This window comes from Ptiloglossa arizonensis, chromosome 14 (assembly GCF_051014685.1).
Source record: "Ptiloglossa arizonensis isolate GNS036 chromosome 14, iyPtiAriz1_principal, whole genome shotgun sequence".
Classification (NCBI taxonomy): Eukaryota; Metazoa; Arthropoda; class Insecta; order Hymenoptera; family Colletidae; genus Ptiloglossa; species Ptiloglossa arizonensis.
In genome coordinates this window covers 5183162-5207064 of record NC_135061.1, presented here as the reverse complement: position 1 = coordinate 5207064, position 23903 = coordinate 5183162, and the positions used below count along the sequence as shown (strand labels likewise).

The window sequence follows — 23903 nt, the reverse complement described above, 5'->3', positions numbered from 1 at the left end:
AGGTGTTGAGTCGCACACGATTCCCAGAGTCACCGTAGAGTGCGCTGTAAAGCTCTGATTTTTTTACGTAGTCGGTACTTCAGTTCGTGTTACATCGCATCCGTAAGATGCCTCGTCTGTGATCTCGTTCCGTTCCATCGAGCAAAAGCAGCACGTTTGTTCAAACGATAAGTTCGAATTTCTAGAACGGCGAGGCAACAATAGATGGCAGCAAAGTGTCGTAACCTTGCTATAAACAGTTGCTAAGCAACAAAAGTGACGCGGCGTGGCGGCTAAGTGACGATGCACGACGGTGACGGCGACGGCGACGGTGACGGCGGTAGCGACGCCGGTCCCCCGAACTTGAATTAATATACGGGAGGCCAAGAATATCCTCGGTGTGCCTCGGGATAGCCAGAAACCAATCGGCGTTACCACAGTGACCCGCGTCGTAGCTAAGTTCGCCCGTAGCATCGCGATTCGTTCCGTCGACGCATAAACGGCCCGCCGTTCACTCGTTCGCTCGCTCGCTCGCTCATTGGCATTTCTTCTCGCCTTCCTTTATTTTTTTTCAATAGGCTGGACGTATGCACGGCCAGCACATGTACTCGTTGATACCGCGTCTAGTGCAGATCGTAGAAAAGTACTAACGCTGCCCGGTAAACCGGTTTCACCGCAACGAAGCGGTGACCTCCTCGTGCCCGAGAATGCTTTAAACTGTGACAAGTATTCTTTGCTCACGTTCATAGAAATTGTCGGTGCGTGCGTGTTTGAACGCGAGCAACATCCCCGCCCAGAGGGGATTTGGCGGAAATCTAGCCACCATAGGAAGTGTGATGGACGAAGAAGAAATCGACGGCGTAAAGTCGCCTATCAAGAGGCTTGGCTCCACGCGGAAACTGCTCGTCTTTAACAGTAAGTTGCAGCCACGCACTTGTGCGTCTCTCTTGTTCTTTCTATCTCTCTCTCTCTGTCTATCTATCTCTCTTTCTCTCTCTCTATGACTCGCTTTTCTTTCTCCCTATCTTTAACCGAAGAGAAAGTCAACTTTTTGCAAAGATCGGCATACGATTCGCCGATTGTAAGCTACTTACTTTGTTCCCACGATACGAAGAATTTGAAAATAATGCTCGATAAGATTTAGATTTGTTTACCGTGTTCGAGTTAACTTTACCAAAGACTTCTTTCGATCAATGGAGTTCGTCGTGAGACATTTTTTAGATCAGTTCGTGTAAAACGATCGAGTGCTAGTCAGTTTTCGAGGAATTTAGAATTTTCTCTTTCGACGAAATACGACGCAACGTTCGTTGGGACGAATTGTGTATCCGTTCGGTTGAGTGAACAGGTGCAATTTGTTTGTTTCGATAGTCAACGAATATAAAATAGCAAGTTTCGAGGATCGTCGACGTGTAATACGTGTTTTTGAACGTGTACACGTTTGACTCAGAAATATAGAACGAATCTGACGACTGTATGGTCAGCAGATGTTGGAAAATCTTGTTATAACACGCCACCGATGGCATGAGAGCAAGAGCGCTAAGTTTCGAAGAATGATGTGAACGTCAACGCTTTTGTCTAGAGAAAGGTGTTTCTTGTACTATATGTAGATCGTGTATTTGCAATACGGGCGTAGAAATCATACAAATTAGCCTGAATTCTGATGTATTTTAATGTGTAATATTACATCTGTCGTGTACAATGTTTATAATTTTGTTTCATTAATTTATTGTTAGAGTTGTAGAGATATTGGTATTATTTCGCGTTGCTCGATGCTGAAATGTTTACATTTCGAATCGTATATGCATGTTTCTCGATAAAGGCAGTTTCTATTTCCTCAAATAGTAGAAAAGTATTTCCATTGCAATTTGGAATCTCAAAAGGATGAAGTATACCGCTTTTGACAATCGAACAATTTTATCGATAGTGTCGCTACATTGTAAATTACCGTTACTAGCACTTGAATATTTTACATGGATACAAGATGATTAAATTGAGACAATTTCACCCTGTGTGGTGTGGAATGTTGTTGCATACAAAGGTTGTGCTAGGCATTCTTAGTTACTAGCGTGCTTGCAGTACATTTATACATGTGTACGTATGTGGGATTGACGTTATCTACGCTTCATTGACACGTTTGTTGAACATTGAAATGGAAATTCGTATTTGTTATTTAAGTTGACACGAAAATAGTACCGATTAAAATACTATTTATTGTATTTAAAGAACGAAAAGAGATTAGTAATGGAAAAATTTGTAATTGAATACAAATACACGTATCTCTATTCTATATTACACACGGTTAACGTATCGATCGAATATATTGGAAAATATGCACTAATACAAGATTTGTGTAAATTTTACGCGCGATATTTACAGATCGTTAATTCGGTGATAAAATAATCGGAAATTTGTTCTACTAAAGGACGAAAAGGTTTGTTTCGTTTCGCTTGATCGATGTATGTACGATCGTGTAGCACCTATGGCACTCGATGGGGACAAATGAGGTGCTTGCACGTCTCCCGGTTGAAATGTTGGCGCGGCGCACTTGAAATTGCCTCGTCTGCATATTAAAGTCGTGGGAAGCAACAGGGATCGGTTTCACGGCATTCTGTATTCTGGCGAAAACTCTCACATGCTCGACACTTAAATATCATCCTTCCGTGATCCGAAAAATATCGAATACACGCTCGTACGGTACTACAGTGGGATCATGCGATTTGTGGTATCGTTGGATCGGGGATTAAGCGGGATTACCGTAAAGCTTTCGCACAAAATGTTCGATGGAAAACGAATTATGGGATATCCCTGATCCGGTTAAAAGTATCGAAACTCGATGTTACAGAATTAGAAAAGTTTTCGGAATTTTAGGGATTCGTTTCCGCCGATCGTCGATGTACGTATTGTAAAACGTGCCCAGCATTCACATAATTCAATTCGATTGGAAGTTCCCAGAACGGTGTACATCGGATGCCTATCCCTATTTCCGTTTACAAACTTTCAAGTTCGTTTTTATTTTGTTTTAACGTGCGTGCGCCCCTGCCGCGTCTCCCTCTTTTTCTCTCCCTTGGGTACGCACACACGTTAGGCATTTTCAGGCGCCGTGTAGATGTGTATCTATATTCTTTCATTGCCCTGGGCGCATGCGCACAGTTGCGTTGTTCACCGCGACTCCTTCCTCGCAGTCGTGCGTGACTGGGTTGACTGTTTCCTCTATGCATTCTGGCTTTTGTGTTTATGTTCGTACGGCTGCAACTTTGTCTGTTTTAATATCGATCCCGGTAACCTGGCAGCATACGAATTATGTATACTCGCAGCTTCATCGAATAACAGCTCGGTTGCATATCTTGTTGACACACGTACTAGGTATTATTAGATTCGTACGAGCAGTATGTATCGAAATAATGTTTATTATACAACGCGATTTATTGTAACAGGTATCTGATGTACAGGCGCGATATCGTTTCGGGATATTTGGATACGTGTTATGTAACAACACAGCGGAAATATGGAAACACTACGATATTTCTCCCGGTAATACCTTTTTCTCTTTTTGTTGGTTATGCATCGAATCTTTTTATTTTGAAAGAACAGCAATGATATCAAAGTCGAGTGAACCGAACAGTTCGCGTGTAATGAATTGTTCGGTTTGGCCGAGTCTAAAGTATACGTCTCTTTGGAAGTATTGTAACGAACGTTAAGTACAGACAAGAAATATCTCTCGAGCAGAGTAGGAAATTATATTCCACGAAAATTCTTCGGAAGCAGCAGCCTATATTTTGCTTCGGAAAAGATAAAGAACAAGGAAAAGGGCCGATGTTTCCTGTTCTCCGCGACAGATGTTTTTATGAACAGACCGTTTTTAGAGCCAGAGTCTACTTAGGGCGCGTCCAGACTTGAGCCAAGCGCCGAGCTAAAGCTGCATTCCCGCTCATTCGAACGACGTTTCTTCTAACGAAAGAGGGTGCGACGAGCGATCGAATGATACAGAGAAAAGGGTTGAGGGGGGAGGGGGGAGTAGACGAGAAATAAAATAGCACGTATACGACAATCTCTTAGAGATTGCCCATTCTTCCAATACAATTTATCATAACGAATAACGTTATCGTTTTCTCTTTTATAGAGAATTTATTTTATCTTTTGCCAAAAGTAATACATTAAGCAAAACGGTTAAAAGTGAGAAATGAAAATATTTCGATATCCTTTCGGTACGAAAGTGACGATACTCTTCCATAAAATAATAAATAAGAAATACGTGAAAAGTTATCGTTCGTACGGTTCGTTTTGCGTATGGATGAAAAAAATACTTGCCTTTGTAGGATTATATTTTTATACGTTCTATACTGGACCCACATATTACAAGGGGTTGAATTATTTCGGGAGATTGAATTTTCTTTTAATTACCGACTTGTTCGTTTTCTCGCCTCGTAATTTAGCGACAAGAGGGTTAGGAGCACCACACGATAACACAATTGACAAAAGTACACCGCTACCCTTGCTCACGTTATATGGGTGGTGCCACTTCTTTGATGCAAAAACCGACATCCAGTCTGGCCAATCCAGTCCGAACTGCTTCTCCCAACCGTCGTTGTATCATTTCAACTGTTACGAGATCCCTTTAACAGTGTAATATTACAACCGAAATCTCAGCCCGACCAGCTCGAAGAAACATTTCACAACCGATATTCAACCGTAACGCGATTGAGAGAACACGTTTATGCTAACAAAATCCACGAGTAGTAAATGTAGCTTTTATATTAACTCGAGTCGATTCAGCGATCGGCTAAAGTTGCACACGATTGAATATTATACGTAGATACGTACACATATATTTTCCATACAGGAGTTTAAAAATAAAAATCCTGTTTTACGTTAAAACGTCGAAAAGTGATCGTTTTTTACAATTGTAGCTTCTTGTATTTACGTTACACTGTAACGTTCTTTTTCTACACGTGTACGTTAAAGAATTATATTTAATTTCTCTAATCTATAATATAAACAGCACGAAGGTTCGTTTCGACTTTTTCTAAGCGGTTATCGTTAAACGCGAGCCACTCACACGAGATAATGTCAGTTTTTGGTGCACTTACGAGGAGATCCATTCATTTTCGTTGAGCTCATTGGTAACACGGTGCCAGCAGATTACGAGAAAGGAATTACAAAGAAATAGCGCGTCGCCCTTGCATCTACATCATTGTCGAATTAATTGACTAAAAGTATAGGTCTCGCTGGACCGTATTTTAATCTAAACACACGATATATAATCGTCAGAGCGGGCCGATAATTGAAATAAATTACTAAAAAGAAGATTAAAACAATTATTTCGTAACGATGATAGATTTCCGCGTACCCTATAGGGGAATTCAAATTGTGAATTGTGAGCGTAAGAGAAACATCTCTTGAACTCCAAACGAACTCAAACTTAAACATTAATACACTAGGTATTTTAAATTGTAAATAAATTATTATATTTAACAAAAATTATATCATGCATAAGGACTTCTTACAGTCAGATGTAAATATTTAAGTATATACGTCGAGTCTAAGAATAATAGAATAACAAAATAGCAAAGTTACATTGTAATAATATATTAAAGTAGCTATTACATCTGTGATGTTAAACTAATCTAATATGCAAGAAATTATATCCATTGAAATAATTTGCTCCAAACTGTTCGTGGAAAAAGGAAGTTCAGGATACAAAAATTTATCATTACAAAATAATGCGTATTTTTAGAAAAGGGAAAAATATGTTTGAAAATACTTACCATAAAATAATATGAAAACGAAATTTTTTTCTTTCGAACGAAATTAGATTGAATTGACGAATTGAGTAGAAAGTAGTATAGAAAAGTATTGCTAGAGGGTTGATCGTTTGAACAGAGATCAAGTATAAAAATCGTACCTCGTCCGTGATGCACGCTTCTGTTTTAAATTAATTGCTAATCCTTCTAATTTTATATACGCGTGCCTAACCAAAGCATAAGGGAACAACAACTTTATATAAATTTCTTCGCTTGTTAAATCGGAGAAATATAACAGAACAAATTTACGAGAAAGATAAAAAGATTAATTTTTAGAAACGAACATACTGCACGCCACGAGGTTCAAATTCTGATTACTTCGAAACATTACTTTCGCCGTATTTAACTGAATTTCTATTGCTAAAAACATTGCAGTCTTATTCCATTTTGAATCGACAAAGTCGGGCGTGTCACAAAAATGATAAAATTGAAATAAATGGCCAAAAAGAAAATTAAAACAATTATTTCGTAACGATGATAGATTTCCGCGTACCCTATAGGGGAATTGAAATTGTGAATAGTGAGCGTAAGAGTCACGAGTCGTTCGGAAACACCAATAGAGTTCGTTAACGAATAGCAGGACCAACGGAACTTGAAACTTAAAAAACGTAATTTAATTAGCAACATCGAGGCCGTCCTAAAGTATATTTATGCACTCGTGAGAAGCAACTTCCCGTTACGAAAGGTTTAGACTTGACTTGGGATTTATTTCAAAAATTGCAATCTTGATGGATAAAAATAGAAAGGAAAGATTTTATTAAACACGAGGTCGTCCGTTGTAGATTCTCACGGTTGAAAAAAAAAAAAAAAAAAATAAAAAAATAAATAAAGAACCCATCCGTTCGAATATGCACACGATATTTCCGTTTTTCTGCAAGTGTTGCGGTGATGGACGAGACGCTGGTTAAGTTCGCGAAGCTATGTGTCCGAAATAATTGTTTCGGTCCGATAGAAATCTACCATGGCAACAAAGACTTTCGAATACGTGCACGGTAAGAAGGCCAAGTGGTAGGTATTATTGAATTTGCACGCTTATCTGGACGAAGGTCGGAATCCCGAACGATCTCTGGCTCTAAAATAGCGGTACTACGTAATGATCACATGAATAGAGGTTCACTTTTAGAATAGTCGCACGCTGAATGAACTTCGCCTACTATAGCTACCCACGAATTCAGGGATTCCGTGTTAAAACTATCGCTTCGAAGAGCTAAAAAAAAAAATAATTGTAATTAATAATCGATGTAACCCGTTGATCGTAAAATTCACCGTATCGGAACAATTATTGTCCGTTACGATACGAAGTTGTTTTACATCGAGGGGTTTCGGAGAAATAACGTACAGTTTGAATAAACGAGTACAATGTAGGAACGACAATGGCCGGCAGTTTTTCAGCATAAGGTTAGCGGCATCAATGAAATGGCGCGATATTCAATTGAACCACTTGGCTGACCCATCCAGTTGCTAATACGCGAGGTTCAGAGTGCATTTTTCATAAGTGCTTTATGACGTTTCAGATTTAATGCGTGATTATCCCGAAAGGAACGGGACGATAGGGTACTCCACGAAGGAACGATTCGGAACGATAAATATTTATTGTATTAACTATTTACGGTTCGACGAACAATTTTGGCTTCCCGCGAATTATTACGAGCGTAAGATCGTCTTACTCGTGTCGATAGAGACTATACGATTACACGTGCGTATAACTTCTCCTCGTTTTTTCGTTTGCGAATTCGAAATATAAAGAACGTTCAAAAGAAACAAAAAGGAGTGGTAATCTGTGAGCAGAACATTCGTAGACGTAAACGTACACAACGGAATGGATTTGTCGAATATGAAATCTAATCGTTGTATCCCTAAAATTTAATTAAAGATGCCATTAATAGTTCTGCGTTAAAAGTCATTTAGAATTTTAAGACAAAGGGATGGAGTTTGGTGTTTGAGTGAATTATAGCCATCGACTTGATTCTGCAAAATTATTTGTACCGTTTATCAAGGATGTACTTTTTTTTTTAAATCAGTTTTGTACAAATTTAGATTTGATACAAATGTTAAAATAACGAGGATTAAGAATGCTTGTGAAAATGAAGAAAAAAAAAGTTTTCTTACGATTTACTTCGGCATCCAGCCAAAAGGTCGACCAAGTGAGAAAACTGCAGAAAGACTGGCAGCGGTAGCGATTTGGTGTTAAACTAAACCGATGGTAAGATGATCCTTGGGAGCCGTTGAAGTGCTCGACGAAAAGCACACTGTTTATCATATGCTGAGTACACGACCTTACAAATAAACTCGATCCAGGCCGAGAATGTACTTTCTCGAAGTGAAATTCCTCGTGGTCAAAAGCACGAAAATTTCTAATTCGAGACTACGATATCGTCGAGAAGTTTGTAAATAATGAAAGCTGCGGTGGAAATCTGTCGTGAAAGTAACTATCTTTCCCAATTATTATACAAAATTATTCTACTCTCCATAAGCTTAATATTTCTAACGTTCTCGATTATAATTTCGTTCAACTTCCGCAGAGAATATAATAATATAATAATCTATAACATAACTGTACAATATAGAGTGTCCCAATCATCACCGGTCGATTTACTTTTTAAATAAAATTCAAACGGTTCGAGTGATCTCGATATTCTTTTTTTATTCAAAAGTACAAACTCGGGAGTTAGCAATAGAATAAGATAAAAGTCTTTCCTTTGTTTACCATCGATTTTTTCCCAAAAGCTTTCACGACGTTCTCGCAAGCTCGCAAACTCGGATCAGTTTCACCAATGCCGCGTTCAAAGTTGTCTTTCGGCTCTGCAATTGTCTCTGAACCCTGAAGAAAAGATTTCAAAGTTTTCGCGCGATTCTGATCACCAATCGAGATCGCCTCTTCGAGAAATGAAGCGTTGCGGAAATTTTCTTTGCAAAAGCGCGATTGTTTCGTTCACTGTGCGGCAAGGAGCACCATCTTGCTAAAAGCAAATATCGGCCAAGTGAAGACCTTCCAATCGATGCCAGAAATAGCCAGTGAACGTGTCGCGATATCGTTTCCTATTCGCAGTGACCGCTTCGTGATCGTTTTCGAAGAAAAATCGCCCAATCGCGGCTTTGACTAAAAATCGCACCAAACGGTGACTCGGTTTGGATGCATTGGCAATTGTTCAATCTATCGTGGATTTTCCGTGCCCGGTACGCGACAATTTTGTTTATTCGCAATGCTCGTTCCCGGCACACGATTCTTCATGGAAACGGTTGCAAAGTTCCCGAATCGTTGGCGTCGAAGATCGCGATTTTCCGTAACACGCCTGAACAATTTCCATGGGTTCTTTCACCGTGTACTTTTCCACGATTAATTTCCCATTCATCTATCAACGACTCGCGTAGTTTCGGGTGAATCGGTTCGACGTTTGAAAAATAGCGCGACATTCGAATCGACCGGTGACGATTGGGACACCCTGTACATTGAACGAGAAATTTGAAATCGTTTCGAACGCGAAAAGAAATTAATCGTAATTAAATTTACAGTAAACGAAATGGGAGAATGAAACAGTACCAGTTGATTTTATTCTTCTTTTTAAATACATTGTACATTTACGTTACAGATCGTTATATTATTTCAAAACGTTATAAAAGTTGAGCTTCCAAAGAGTGCAATGAATTTTTGAAATATTTTCGAGCAAGTTACTCTCCTAGTGGTTATTCTTTTTTATTATTCGACGAAAAAACTGGCAATTGAAAAGTATTATCAACCTTCTCTGAATTTAAACAAAATACAAATTTTCCGTTAAAATAGAATTCGAAGGTACGCGACCAAAAATGGGTAAAATTGTATTGGAATAATACACGATGAATGAAAACAGCGTACAGCAATTTATTCGTGGCGTTCGTTCGACGAAACCGTTATTCATATACGTTTTTATTCGGCCTATGTACGTATACGAAGTAGGCTATATTCGTCAATGCTTTGAATTATAATTTTCCTTCGACGAATAATGGATAAAACGTTGTACGTCTTTTGTTCGTTAATTGGGATCTTGCTGGTCTTCGAATGCAACCAATTCGTTGTACTTTGTTTTAGTAGAGAGCCATGAAACGTGAAAATGTCGCAGGAAAGTAAGTTCGCGTTGGATCGAACACGAGTGCAACACCAAACGGCCAGAGAACCGGTGAAAAAAATGTTGCGCAAGATATACCAAGAGTTCTATCTGCATCGCGCGACTGTGAACCTTTTCGGTACGGAATCGCGCAGTGATCTCGGTGAGCTTCGCATCGATTGGTCGAAGCGTTCGGTAGGGCCCCTGGCGTGAACCGGCCGGTACGACTGATTTTTGGTCGTCGAGTAAAGATCGTACCGAAAAGGTTACGAAACGATGCTCGCACGGTGGCGTTTAAGTGTCCGCTGCAGGGGTCAACATTTGTTGGCCAAATGAAAACTGTGATTAGCCGACACCGACACGCGTGTGGTGCACGTGTGTCACGTTAAACACAACGGCCATGGAACGGACGGAGAGGTTGTGTGTTTCCACGTGGAAAGACGAGTCACAGGCGGGACGAGCGAATACAGGCGCGCAGAGCCAGCGTACACACGACGGTGGACACGCGCACTCCGTTTGATCAGAGTCACAGTCACGGTCACGCTTCGAGGGTTGAACGAGTCTATATAGAACACCGCGGTGGGGAGCCAGCCCGGTGTACAGAGTACATCCGAACGAGAGCGACGAGGAGGGAAACAAAAGCCGTGGCGCGGGTAACGCTCATTGATTCCCCTACCAGCGCGTGTACCGTCTCTCTCGCGCCGTTTCGTCTCTCTTTATTGCTATTATTTCATCTCTCTCCGTAACATCTTTTCCTCGCTTGGTCTCTCGTTAACCCTCTCCCTCCCGACTAATGATCCGGTCCCTCTCTCTTGCACGATATATACTTTCCGCTCGACGCTTCGCAACGGTATTACGCGATTCAGTTGATTTCGAAACGGTGCATCGGCAGCGTAGAATTTCTCCGGTTGTAATCGCTTTTCTACAAACTCGTTCTCTTTTTCCGTTCGCGAGTGAAACCTTTTCGACATAGAAAGTTCGCAGCGATTCGAGTTAACGGCATCGAGCGTTTTTTTTTTCTTTCTTTTCTTTTGTTTCTTTTTTTTTTCATACACCGATTGTAATTCGCTATACATCGCGGAATAATCGTACGAACTGTGAGAATCGCCGTTTAGCGAATAAGCCAGCCGGTATTCCACAATGGGGAAAGCAAAGCGCGTCAACAAATAAGAAACGTGCGATTGTTCCATTTCAGTTTTCTTTTTTACCCATTGAATTATCGCTGGTAAGTTTCTTTCGAATTGTCCATCGAAATTAACGCTGTATCTTCGGTTTTATTTTTTCGAAACGCAAAATATTTGTGTCACGTGTCACGGATTTAGATATCTCGTTATCGCTTCTTGCTCTTATTCATAAACAGAGTTCATTGTATTCGGAGAATTGTAACGATCGAAACAGAACCTTTCGATACTCCTCGAAATTAAGTAGGTTTGGTTTTTTTTGTAGTTTTTCTAATCCTTCCAGTTTAAAGTTGGACTTGTTTCCGTGTTTTCCCGTGTCCCCATCGTTTACCTCTTCCCATAAATTCTCGTTAAACCAGATGGTGCGAGATGTACGGTTAAAGGAACGGCCTAAGGTCGATCTCACACCGAATCTACATACATGTATTAATTACGTATCGAAAGTAGCTCTATCGTGATCGATCGTTCACGAAAATGCTATATAATCCGGCGCATCGATCATCGAGAGTACACGAGACGCGTATTTCTGGGTGTCGCGTGTTTAATTCGTTCGTATCCGAGATTAAAAAAAAGAAAAAAAGAAAAGAAAAGAAAGAAAGAAAAATTTCGGTAAAATTTCCAACTAAATGAAATCCAATTTCTCTTAAATCGTATACGTATAATTCTACGAAGAAAGATCAAGAATTAACGAAAAAGAATTTTTTTTACTACATACGAGTAATTTTTGTAAAGTTATATTTTCCGTACGAGCGATCCTGCACTCGATACGATAAAAGAAATTCGAGAAACTATTACTACCGTCGAGAGATATTCCGTTGAACGTTCGGCGAGGTATAAGACTCGAAATTCGCCAATCGTTCGATAAGAAGAGCCGAAGCATTTTTATCGAGCTATCGTGTTTTCGAAGCTTGGCAGATCGGTGCGCGGTCGGCCTAAAGTCGTCGGCCAAGGTACGAGAATCCTCTGCGTTCCGGAGGATGCAGGGGGTGGTGAGTCGGCAGAGAGGAACCGGTGAGCTGCGCCTTCGATGGGAACGAGGGAGCGCAACGGGGGGACGAAGGTGGGGCGCGGAGGTTAGAGCGAACGCGAGACGAGCACCGGTACGGAACCGAGACGGAGGACTAGGGAGAGAAAGGGAGAGCTGGACAAAGAGAGAACGAACCTAAAGGGAGGGAGACGTGAGAGAGAGAGAAAGAGAGAGAGGGAAAGAGAAAGAGAGAGAAAATCCGGTTGCCTGGCGACGAGCCATCTAGTTCGATCCCAGCCAGCCGACCAGCCACCCTCTGGCTGTAGGAGCAACGGGAGAAGGCGACCACCTCTGCCTTCGTTTCCTTTCCTTGTCGTTCTTAAATTTCCAAAACTGCCGCGCCTTTGTTTCCCCGGTTTCTGTCGGGCCAGTCTCGTTGCCCGGTTTCGTATCAACGGGAAGCGTCGTTTCGCAGTACCGTTTCGACGCAATGGGTTTCGGTTAGTCCGGGTAAAGGTGCACGTTTCAAGGCCGAGGAGCTGCTCGAGTGCGTTGTGCGCAGCGTGTGCCGAACGTGAATTGGTTTCGAACAGTTTCGTTTTGCTGCGAGGATGAGAGTGACCCTTGAAGTGCCCCGTGGGGGGATTCAGGCCTGAAGGGAAGAAAACGAGAAGCAGGAAGAGAAAGACCGACCGACCGACCGACCGACCGGCGGGAGGGAGACCGGCCAAGCGAAAGAGAGAAACAACAGTATGTGTACGCACACACGTACCTAGAGAAAGAGACGAGTGCCGAGGAGATTACTTCGAGATGAAGTGAAACTAATAACCAGATAAGGCGCAACGTGAAACTACAACGAGGAAAATGCGGTTGGATCTTCGCGAATCTCGAAACATAAAGGAAATCGACCAAGTGCTCGGTGTGTTTCGACGATACGTCGCCAGCGAGTAAATTGAGGTTAACATCTCACGAACGAATCTTCGCGAGATGCGTGACTGCACCTACCTCTGTCTCCTCGGTGTTACAACGGTTGGAATCGATGTCGATCGTTCGTGTGCGTGCCTAATCGATTCTCGGAATGGTAAAAAGGAACTAGAGTTTTCCGGTGGTGCATTTCTCGGAGTTACGTTCTAGATACGAGTCCGGAAATTCGATCGAGATATTGTAATTCCCGTTTACGTGTTTCGATGATCGGCACCTTCGCTCGCTTTTCGTTCCACGGTACGATCGATTAATCGATACTCGGTAAGGAGCTCGATTCCGAGTTAATTCGTGCACTCTAGGGATATTTTTAAAAGGAACAGAGGGAGAAGGTGGCCCATTGAAGGAGCTTGCCAACTATAACGGAACTCGTGTCTTTTTTCACCCTGTTTCGTCATCCTTCCTTTTCGTCGCTGTTCTCTCGTTCGTTCGGCCGATCAACGCGAATCGAGACCTACGCTTAGCCCGGCAACATGTTCCAGTGCATTATTCAGCAGAGAAACGGATGGATTCATCCTTATAATCCCGACACCAAGGACGTTTTTCCAGGTATGCTTCATTAGACGCACATACGTTCGGTTTTTCTTCGATCGAACCGACTCCCCGAAGTAGCCGGGGATGGAATAACCGAGGGTAAAAGAGTGATATCATTGTTTCAAATACCACGACGTGTACCTTCGTAGCTGTAAATAAACATTCGACTCGTAAATTCTTTAATTTATGTTTTAGCGAATGTTACGTAAATTCTTCTCAATCCTCCTCCATGCATTCACCGTTTTACTTCACACAAGGTTCATGCCATTTGTATCGACTTCATTCTTTTCTTTTCTTTTTTTTTAGTTTCTACGCATCGTATATTCCTTTCTCGAATTTTTATACGCATTGTATTTTTCGGTTTCCATATCGGTATAATTGTGTACGGTATTATTTTGCACTTCGTTTGCGTTATACAATATTGGAAATTGTAGATAGACGAGAACACCTAATGCCGCTAGTAAAGTCGTACGAACGTACGTGTAAACGTATAGAGTTTCTCTTCGTGTTACATACTTGGAATGTGAGGAAAGCAGTAAAAAAATCTCAGAGGACAGTCGGTCAGCGTAATTCGATAAAACATTCAAAACAAACTACGAGGAAAATAAAAACTCGACGAGTTAACGGGCGTACGATTTTCGACCTTATCGTTTTCGGTATTCGAACGAAAAGGAACAATATTCTTACACGATACAATTCTGTTGAATAAAAAATTGAACGGTAAAAATTATACGCGAAATTGTTGCTAAATCGCGTATCAAGATACCGATCGTTTCGTCGCGGTAACTAAAAATTGTACATCGAATAACGCGCCTATAATTTTTATTTCAACCTCTGTTTTATTTGCACTACACGGTCCTCACCAAGGGTGGTGTTCTCATGGTCTTCGCGCGCCTCTTCTTTCTGTCACTTGTTCGTGTTTTTCTTAGAGTTGAATGCACCGCAAATGGCATTCCCGATTCCATGGCAGCGTACTTTTTTGTGTCGGTTATATTCTCAGATTGAATGCAATATGTATTCTTCCGTGTTTATACGTTCTCCTACGTATTAATTGTACGATACTTACCGTACTGCGAATTAACTGTTCGAACGATGCGAAGCAGCACGTTACGGTATCGTTACAGTACACAGAACGGTAATTTAATTTGTATCCAAGTGTAAAAAAATTCGTTGTCATTGGGTAAACGCGTAACGCTTTCGATTAAAGAAATTTCTTGATAATTTCTCGGCAACTTTGTTTATTTACATCGCGCGTACAGAATGTAGAAAGTATTATGGATAAAAAGTTCGAAGTTTCGTATTCGACGATTCACCGAGATACTCGTGCACTGTTAATTCAATAACAATTTTCCAAATCTTGTTACAACGATCTTGTTGTAAAATTTTCAGATCCTTAAGCACGCTGAATTCCACTCTTTCGTTAAATAAACTATTTCGCACGGTCATCGTCGCGCTTATTATGTACTCCGTTCGAGAAGTTAACGCGCCACTTTCGTTTCCCAATGAAATTTAAAATTTCAATGAAATATCTGGAGACTGCACCGTTATATTTATAACATCGATCCGACGTCGATATATATTTCAGTACCTAATCATTGGTATACAATAACGTAACTTGGGTCACTGATATTTGTGAAACAAATTCCTTTAATACGAATACAGTTTATCAATCGAGCCATTGGACGAACTTATGGGAAAATATTTGACTTTCCGGCAACTTTCGATGAAATGAAAAATTTATTATCCAGAGAAGATCAGCGTTACGTTTTCGTAAACAAGAAAGAGCGTTGCATCGAAACAGGATTATTTATCGTATGTACGTTCGGTGAACGAATTCGTTCCTACCATATGGTGTACGACCTACGAAGCAACTAGTTTCCGGTCGAGGCAGTTGTAAAGTCCCCCATACCGTGTTGTATAGGAAATCGGAGGGTCTTGCACGACTTCGACGATATGATTCAAACCTTACGGTCCGCTCACGATGAAATCGTAGCAATCTCCGTGGCTGAAATTTTTACTTCGATTTTTAGTTCTGGTCGATTTTAGTGTCGATAATAAAGTGTCTGAAGCGCCACACTTGTAATTATTTACGTTAGAAAAATGTCGATATCGCGGAGAGAAAAATCACAAGTATTTTTCACAAGTACACAATTAAAGGTATTTCGACCGGAAGTGTTTTCCATGCACATATTCGGGAACGCGTCACGGGTCGAGTCGGTTGCAATGTAAATCTTGATAATTGACGACACGCTCTTCGTTGCGAAGTGCACGGTTAATGGGCAATTTTCGTTGCAAGACTATTGAGAGGCCATCGCACTATCTTCTGGCCTCGTATTATACCGCAGTTTCTAGTTGGCCACGCACACGCAAACCGCGACACAATTATGGCTCGTCGGTGTGTATCAGAATTGAGATAACGAAAAGCAAACTGAGCCAACGACGCAATAACCATTTGACGCTTCCCTTCAATTCGTGCAGGAAGGAAGTTGATAGAGAAACGTTGCGTTGCATATCAATTTGCGTGCGAGTCGTGTGCGAAAATTTGCCCTTTCTCGACCAGTGTCGTCTTAATTACGTTTACAATCTCATTAGCGGATCTCCCGTGCAAACGGTGCCGTTGTATCGTTTTTTTGCGAGCTTTTGAAAACTGATTCACTTGTTCGTCTTACGGAAGGATTCGCGAACAGTGCACAATGTTGAGCACTTCAGAAATTTAGGTAGGTTACATTTTGATGGGAAAGAACGTGAATCGAATTTCTCACGAAGAAGAACCAGCAGCATTGTTGGTAAAATGATGAAAGATATTGGGAGATGGAAATTTTTGCTTTTAATTCGTTCGTGGAATAAATAGATTCGTATTTTTCGACTTACGTATGAAACAATTACGGAAACGAGTATAGTGTTCCGTGGTCCACTGAAAATAACGCGGATTATTCATTTCCGTTTACATTTTGTTTGTCGCCTCGTAGTGCATTTATGACGTAAAAAATTTAATTCAATAAAGCTTCCAATTGCTTCCACACATGACGTGTTCGTTTGCGCGACGGTTATCACCAGCGATAACTTGGTAATTGGCAACTAACTTGTTAATTGTCGCGTCCACCTCCTTCCCGAATCTGCTTGTACGAAATCGTGTATCGCTGGCGCCTCGAATGCTCTTCAACCTCGTCTAGAATTCTTGTAAATAAACGCGCGACAGATACGTCTTTTACCAACGATCACCGATGTTTAAGTTTGCGGTGCTTTCTCAAAATTTATAATCATCAAGTGACCGAAACGATCCAAAATTGCCCGTAAACGAACAAAGGTTCACCCGCAGATTTTATCACCGTCTTTCTCGCGGAAAGGACCAACGAGATAAACGGTTCATCGTTTTCGAACCAGTAGATAAATCTCCAACAATTGTTTAAGCGTAAGAACACCTAACGATAATTTGTCCAGGTTCTACTGGTAAACTTGTCGGCAAGATTGACTCGAGAAACCCTATTTTCTAGACGGTAAGATCAACTGACTCTAACTTTGGTGCAGAGGTTCCGAAAGTATAGGTCGCGTTAAATATTAAAATACCCGAGTAATTTAAACGTTTATCAGGAGAGCTTTACATCGTATTCGATTAATAAATTTATTCTCGATTCGATCAAGGATCTTGGCTTAAAGGATTTCAATCGTCTTGGCTGTTCAAAGTTTGGGAAACTCTGCTTTAAAGCGTTTTACGTCGAATCTTAGCAGCGAGCTAACGATCTTTTCCAGAGACCATCTGGTGGCGAATACGTGAAACAGAAAACTTCCGTCCTTAACCTCTTCAGGGACGAGTTAAGTAAATAAAACTTTCATCCAACGTTCAACCGTGATATTCGTCAATTTTGCAAAGATGTTGCTGCCTTACATCAATGGAAAATTTAATTCTGAACATTTATTTTACAATGTTGGAAATGACAAAATCTAAACGTACACGTATACGTACACACATGTCGTAAACATAGAAATAGTATCTTTCGGAGTACCGAATGCATGGAAACGCTATCGAAGTATTGAACGTTTCAATTCGTTGCATAAAACTTTGAACAAAAGTCGAGGATAAATGTAAAATATCGTTACGGGGTTCGGTGTGGATTGTAGATAGAAGATAAAAATTTCACTCGATGTACATAATGTAAAACACTTGTAGAAGAGTATAAAACACAAATGTTTCGAAATGTCTGGGTTAAAGCTAAGTTTCAATGAACAATTTACACATACGGTAATATATATATGTATCGACGCTTCTAGTTTCTTCCTTATGGAAAAATTAATCTTCTTGCTATCGGTGGTTCCACCGCAATTGTTTCTGTGTTAGTTATCGAAGAACTGACCGACGTTCACTGACAAACTGCGAGCGTTACACGGAAAACGAGATTTCTTTGCAATCACGAGCCACGTATTTAAACACAATTTACGAATTAGAATTAGAAAATTTTTAAACGATTCGCGGTTTTCTTTCCAATTTTCCAAATTATTTTCTATATTTTGAAATGTTTTCGTGCATCGCATTACCCGTTAAAAATGCATTTGTAAACATTTATTCAAATCGATTCATGGAAACCGGGCTTCAATCTTATCTGTAGTTAGTCACGGGCTAAATTATGTACTGTTTATTCTACGAACAGATAGTATTATTTAGTATTTTTCGCGTTACTTTAAAATATTGCCGATGTCGAATCGGATTAATTTTTACTCGTAACGATATTTCGGGAACGTTACGAAATAAACATTAAACGAACAACGTAATTGATCAACGTACACGGTTTACCGTTTTAGTCTACCGAATAACGAACAAACGTTCAGGCTTCATAGGTTTCAAATTATTATTTACAACTTGGTGCATCGTTGATTACACGTAACAGTGTTTACACCTTCGAGTTCGGGTTTTAATCGAGCAGTCTGACCTTTATTACCGTATCGGTTACTTAGTGAAAAAATTAGTGGCTGCGTATATTGGACATGCACCTTAGTGTCTCCTTTCTCCTTCGATCTATTAGACAAGGACAGGTACGAAAATTGCCAACTCCGTCAAATATTCGCCTTTCTCTAACACGTTCAGTTATACGGACCAGTGTCTCTCAAACTGTCGTTCGCGCGCGGTCAGTCGTGACTATACACACAATGTTGTAAACAAAATACTTTTCGTAAAATTCTATTCTCACAAACGTCCGATAAATGGTTTTTCAGTTGTCGAAACATCGCAAAAGAAATTGAAAAATGAAAAGATTCAACGTCCGAACCGGTTGAACTTTTTCCTACAATTTTTCTCAACAATGTTCCACTCTACGTTCTGCTTTCGTTGAAACTAAACTTATAACAGATTTCATCGGATTTGTCGTTCGCGAGGAATCGACCGAAAGTCAAATAATAAGAATTTTCGAATACTGTTCTATAAAAATAAAAATAAAAAAATGACAAGTTACTTAGTTGTTTCTTTCTCGTACTCGTTCTTCCGCGTTGCTTTGGTGAACAACGTACAACGAGTTTGAGTATATAAAGTATATAATTGAGTATATAATTCGTTTCGAGGATTTTTCGAGGAACGATTGAAAAAATGTATTATTCGTCGTAACGGTCGCTGGAAGTCACGGTTTGAGAAACACTGAGGTGGATGAATAAATATTTTTTCGAAAAGTGACCGCAGGGTTGCGAGGTTATTCGGTAGCTTTAGATCGCGGCGCGTATCCCGTGTTTAAAGCAGCGCGCGCAAGTGTGAACGCACACGTGAAAACGAAGTTAAGACGGATGTGTGTACGTACACGAGCATACATATTGTGTAGTAATATAGCCAGTAGGCGTACAGAGGAAGGCGCGTGCGTGTAGGCCTTGCTGGTAATTGTGGTTAATTTAACGACAGTCGAAGCAACGACTGCCTGTCCTTACTGGTCAGTTCACGCGGCCAAGTCCCTCTCGACTGGTCGACCAATGTTACACAAGATTCTCTCGCAGTCACCGAAACCGCACGCCGCCGTTATTTACCATTGATTCTTGCCGCTCGTCTCGTCCTCGTTCGTCCAGATTCGCAAAACGCGGCGTCACTTTTGCGTTGTTCCCTTCCACGCGATTCGTAACACCGAACGTATCGTGTCGCGATACAATATTGCTAGTCGTTTCGAAAGGAGCAACGGCCACGGCCGACTTCGCGCGAACTATCGACAGGAAACAGTTCCGATCGAGTTTCGCGTTCGGTTTAAAGTTGCATTTCGTCGTCTCGTTCGACGACAGAGTGCGCCGTTTCTTTTCTCGCGGAAGGTACACACACTTCGAGTCGATACTGGCCGATCGTCGAGTGCGCGGACTTCGCTGGAAATTATTCGCTGAAATTCGCGCAAAGTCGACGCGATTCGCGACGAAACGAGGAAAACGGAGGTTCGTTTCACGCGGCGTTGTTTCACGATGGGCTACGGTAAGCTAGAGATTCGATAATCGAAACAACTCTGTCTCGCGCGCCGAGTGATTACGCGAGTTTTGGTGTTCAGTGCTCGACCGATGTTTTTCGCGATCGTGAAGTTTTTACGACTTCTCGATGGTGTTTCCTCGCTAGAAACACGTGACATTTACAGTGATTACTCGACCGACGGTTTATTTAATGTATTTCTTTGAACGATTCACTTTGGTGAACGAATCGAACGGAAACTTTAATTCGAACGAATGATACGAGTACGATTACCATCGTTCACTAACGTACCACGAAGAACGTTCGGAATCAATGAAATGTGTGAAATCTATCGGTAAATAAAGCGATGGTGGCAGAGTTTTTCGACACCAGCTGTGCTCGCTTTCCGAGTCCGCTGCATAAAAGTCGACTGAGTCATCGAAAGATATGTTTATGTTTCGAACGAATAGCATCGTATTACTGGTCGCGCAATTATTGCGACAGTATCAAACATAATACGCCAAAGCGAAGTGAAAACTTACGAGTAAACTTACGTCGGTGTCGTATAGTCGAGAGACAACCAACGCGATGGCGAACCGTTTTTTCGACCTTAACCCTTTGCACTCGAAGCGTTTTCGTTTTCTTTTAAATCGCAAAATTAATACGGAATGAAATATTTCTATTTCAATACTCGACATACGTATGTTTACATCTTAAAAGTGTGTAATACCTAATTTCAAATTTGAATTTCGAGTCACAGAATTTTCCCAAATTGGAACAGGTACACCGAATTGTGCGGTGACCGAGGGTCTCCTCTCGAGTTCAAAGGGTTAGTTATCGAACGAGACAAATATAGAACGTAAACGTATAAAAACGATTAATAAAATTCGATCGTTAATGACGATCAACTGACGAAATTTTCTGACAATTCGCGATACATTATTTCCGTGTTTTCCCGCAACTCGTTAGAAAATTCACTGTTCGTTGAATCCATAGTGTACACACCTATCTAGAAAGAACGTGTACCTGTCCGTGGAACACAAACGGACCAGTTTACGCGCAAAGCGTGCGCGAGGTTCGTCTCAAGAACGGTAAACAGGACCGTTCTATTTATTTTGTCGCTAATTAGGTACTCGTTTGTACTCGATTCTCTTAGTCGATCGAACACTTGTCCAAGTGCAATCGATATTCCCATTACTTTATTCCAACGAAGGAACATCCTCCTGGTTGGCGAGCGAGAAAAGAGGTACTTTTGAAAAAAATTTTTTACTCGAAAAATACAAGCGCGGATCATTTGACATTTTGATGCAAGGTTACCGAGTATATTTACTAAACTTTGACATTCGATGGGGAAAGTACGAGTACAATTTGTTTACGAGACCAACCGAACCGATAGACCGTAACGAGTTAACGTCCATTGATGGACGAGAAATGTCACCTTCGTTCCACCGGGAAAATTTAATAATAAAATTTCAAGCAAAGCGACAGGAAAAAGAGCATTACTATAATTCATTCGTTAAGAGCTCGGTTCGACTTACGCGTTAAGAGCTCGGTACTGCTCTCCCCACCGTTTCTTACTCGCTTCCGCTCCGCGAGGGCGGCGAGCCGAAGGGGCTGGTAAAAGCGAGAAACGACCACTCGGACACGTTTCTTCCAACGAATAAATACTGCATTCTACTTTATAACAAAGCCTCCGTTTCTTCGCGGAGCTCGTGTTTCCCAGCTTTTTTATTATACATTTTCCGAATGAACGTCCTTGTCTTCTCACGGTTCGATACTCGAGTACTTGCACTTGGCTCTTGCCTCGGTCTCCGTGATTTTCCTCAAAACGAAGATAAAATCTACGACCTTGATACACTCCTCGACGATCTTTATTTCGCAATTCGATTTAACGTTCACGTGGCCCGTTACCACGAATTTGTTTATCCAGTAGCTCCTCGTGCACGCGTGCGATCGAGAAATCAAATTTCTCGCGTTTCTCGGTTACCGTTGCTTTTCCACCGTGTCGTATTTTCTCTTTGTTATTGTTCGTAATTTGTCAACACGTCTGACGTTAATCTTCACGACGGTTTCTTTCGTAATTTCAATTTCTGCGTTACGTCAATTTAATTTCCTGAAATTGTTCGCTTATCGCGATTACTTAACTATCGTGGGTGGCCTTTTATCTTCTTTCCTTAATAATATTTATCGCGTTATATATATACGTATATATTTCGTTCGTCTTGCGTTCTCTCGTTGTATTCTCGGTTTCGGTCAGTAATGGCTCTTTCAAACATCCGTGTACATCGTTTCGAAATTTTAATTCATTTTGGATATTCAACACGAATTTATTTACTTCTTCAAATGCTGTTCAACCGGTACGAATCTAACACATACGATGGTCGACCAAATACGAGAAACACGCACGTATATATATATATTTTTTTAATAAATTTTCTAATCTTATTTATCGTATCGGGTGTAATATTTGTGAAATTATTAAATTTATAATATATATTACCGTTCTTCGGTAAATGCATCGGTTCTTTCGACAAGTGGTAAATCACTTTTGTACTTGTATCATGGAGGAAATTTTAAACAAAGGGAAAAATATATATATATATATAATTATTTTGTTGCTTCGATTTTATCTACCTTTGTTCGCGATAGTTTGTTTCACCGATCACAGGAACAACGTAACGAGAAAACGTGCTCAAGCTCCGAAACGCGCGCGCGCGCGCTCCTGTTTCACCCAGTACGGAACTTCTCTCCTTTTTAGTTGAAAAACCGTAGCAAAGAAGTAGGCGGCTCCCTAGTTTTGCTATCGGTAGCTCGCGTGCACGATCGAGGTGCTCGATTTATTTCTCTTGGCTTTGATCGTGTAATTTTCCCGAGCGAGAGCGAAACGTGCCACCTAGTTGGATCGTGTCGGTAGTATCGGTGCGCCGTGTACCCTCTTGTGTGTCGTGCGGTGCCAATATAGACGCGATGTTTACAAACTTAGGATGGAAGTCAGAGAGCCAAGGTGTACCGACTGCCTACAGCGCGATTAGATCTTGTCCAAGGCCGTCGTTACCTCGACAAGTTGTATTTTTCCCATTTGACGAGATTCACTTGTTTCCCTATTAAAACTTACAGCGAAGCTTTACAGTAGCTTGTATCTATTGCAAGGAACGTGAGAAAGATTCATACAATGCTCTGTCTTCCACTGTTAACGCAGCTTATGGTCCAAGGTACTTAACATTTAAGATACTTTTGGTAATTACCAAAAATGTTCGCACTTTGATCGAAACACGATACGAATAGTATCGATTGATAAATAATGGTACACATTATTGTCACGCGAGTACCTATAACACGAAATCTTTATTAAATTACCGTAAACTATTTTATCGTTCGACATTGATCACCACAAAACGAAGAAACGGGGAAAAAGTACGTTATGGTACCGGGCGTCGAACACGTCACAGTGTACGGAATTCGGTGTGAAAGTTCACGCAATGTCTACTCGTCGTTTATACCTCGGTAACGAGACAATTTTTATCGTAGGTATATCGTGTGTGTGTGTGTGTGTATGCGATGGAAAAGACAAAAGGTAACGTGGGCGAGGAGCACACGTTTCGTTTAATCGACCGAACAGCTACAAGTCAAAGAACGTGCGAACAGGATCGTAACGTATCCGGTGTTCAATTGTCGGTGCCGAATACGCGCGAAACGAGCCGAAGTGACGACCATTGTCTTTCACAACTTTTGTATAATTTTTTTTTTTAATAAATTTTCTAATCTTATTTATCCTATCGGGTGTAATACTATTTGTGAAATTATCAAATTTATTATATTACGAAATAAAGATTGTACAAGATGTAGTTTGTCAAGGCTGTACACTTTGCAGCAGGTTGCCAAAGTTTTGCGTTATAATTTTAGAGCACGGATAAAATAAATCGTAGAAAAGGTCTCCGTTGCAAGAAAAATTATCGAGATTTTCATCCACTGTGTCGTACG

General features: G+C 40.8%; 2 protein-coding genes across 8 annotated transcripts in view; both read left to right on the top strand.

Annotated features, from left to right (window-relative positions):
• Positions 1 to 406: 406 nt before the first annotated feature.
• LOC143154374 (SLIT-ROBO Rho GTPase-activating protein 1) overlaps positions 407 to 23903 on the top strand; it is a 58671-nt gene continuing 35174 nt past the window's right edge. For 2 of the 7 annotated variants that reach the window (XM_076326490.1, XM_076326489.1), the window contains exon 1: positions 19359 to 19952. In XM_076326490.1, the coding sequence (XP_076182605.1) occupies positions 19943 to 19952 (10 nt within the window). In that variant the 5' untranslated portion in view covers positions 19359 to 19942. Of the gene's footprint in view, positions 895 to 9942; positions 11088 to 11136; positions 13541 to 19358; positions 19953 to 23903 lie in introns of those variants that run through there. The other 5 variants (XM_076326487.1, XM_076326485.1, XM_076326486.1 and 2 more) reach the window with 5 other exon arrangements.
• On the top strand, positions 2291 to 3948 carry LOC143154375 (uncharacterized). The gene is made up of 2 exons (XM_076326491.1): positions 2291 to 3342; positions 3414 to 3948. The coding sequence occupies exons 1-2, from the start codon at positions 3086 to 3088 to the stop codon at positions 3574 to 3576; spliced, it is 420 nt and encodes a 139-aa protein (XP_076182606.1). The 5' UTR covers positions 2291 to 3085; the 3' UTR covers positions 3577 to 3948.

Excerpts from the sequence above, each read along its gene's own strand:
- LOC143154375 (XM_076326491.1), top strand. The coding sequence starts at position 3,086 with ATGTGTATCTATATTCTTTCATTGCCCTGGGCGCATGCGCACAGTTGC. Across the intron at positions 3,343-3,413 it reads CTTGTTGACACACGTACTAG|GTATCTGATGTACAGGCGCG; the intron begins GTATTATTAGAT and ends TTATTGTAACAG.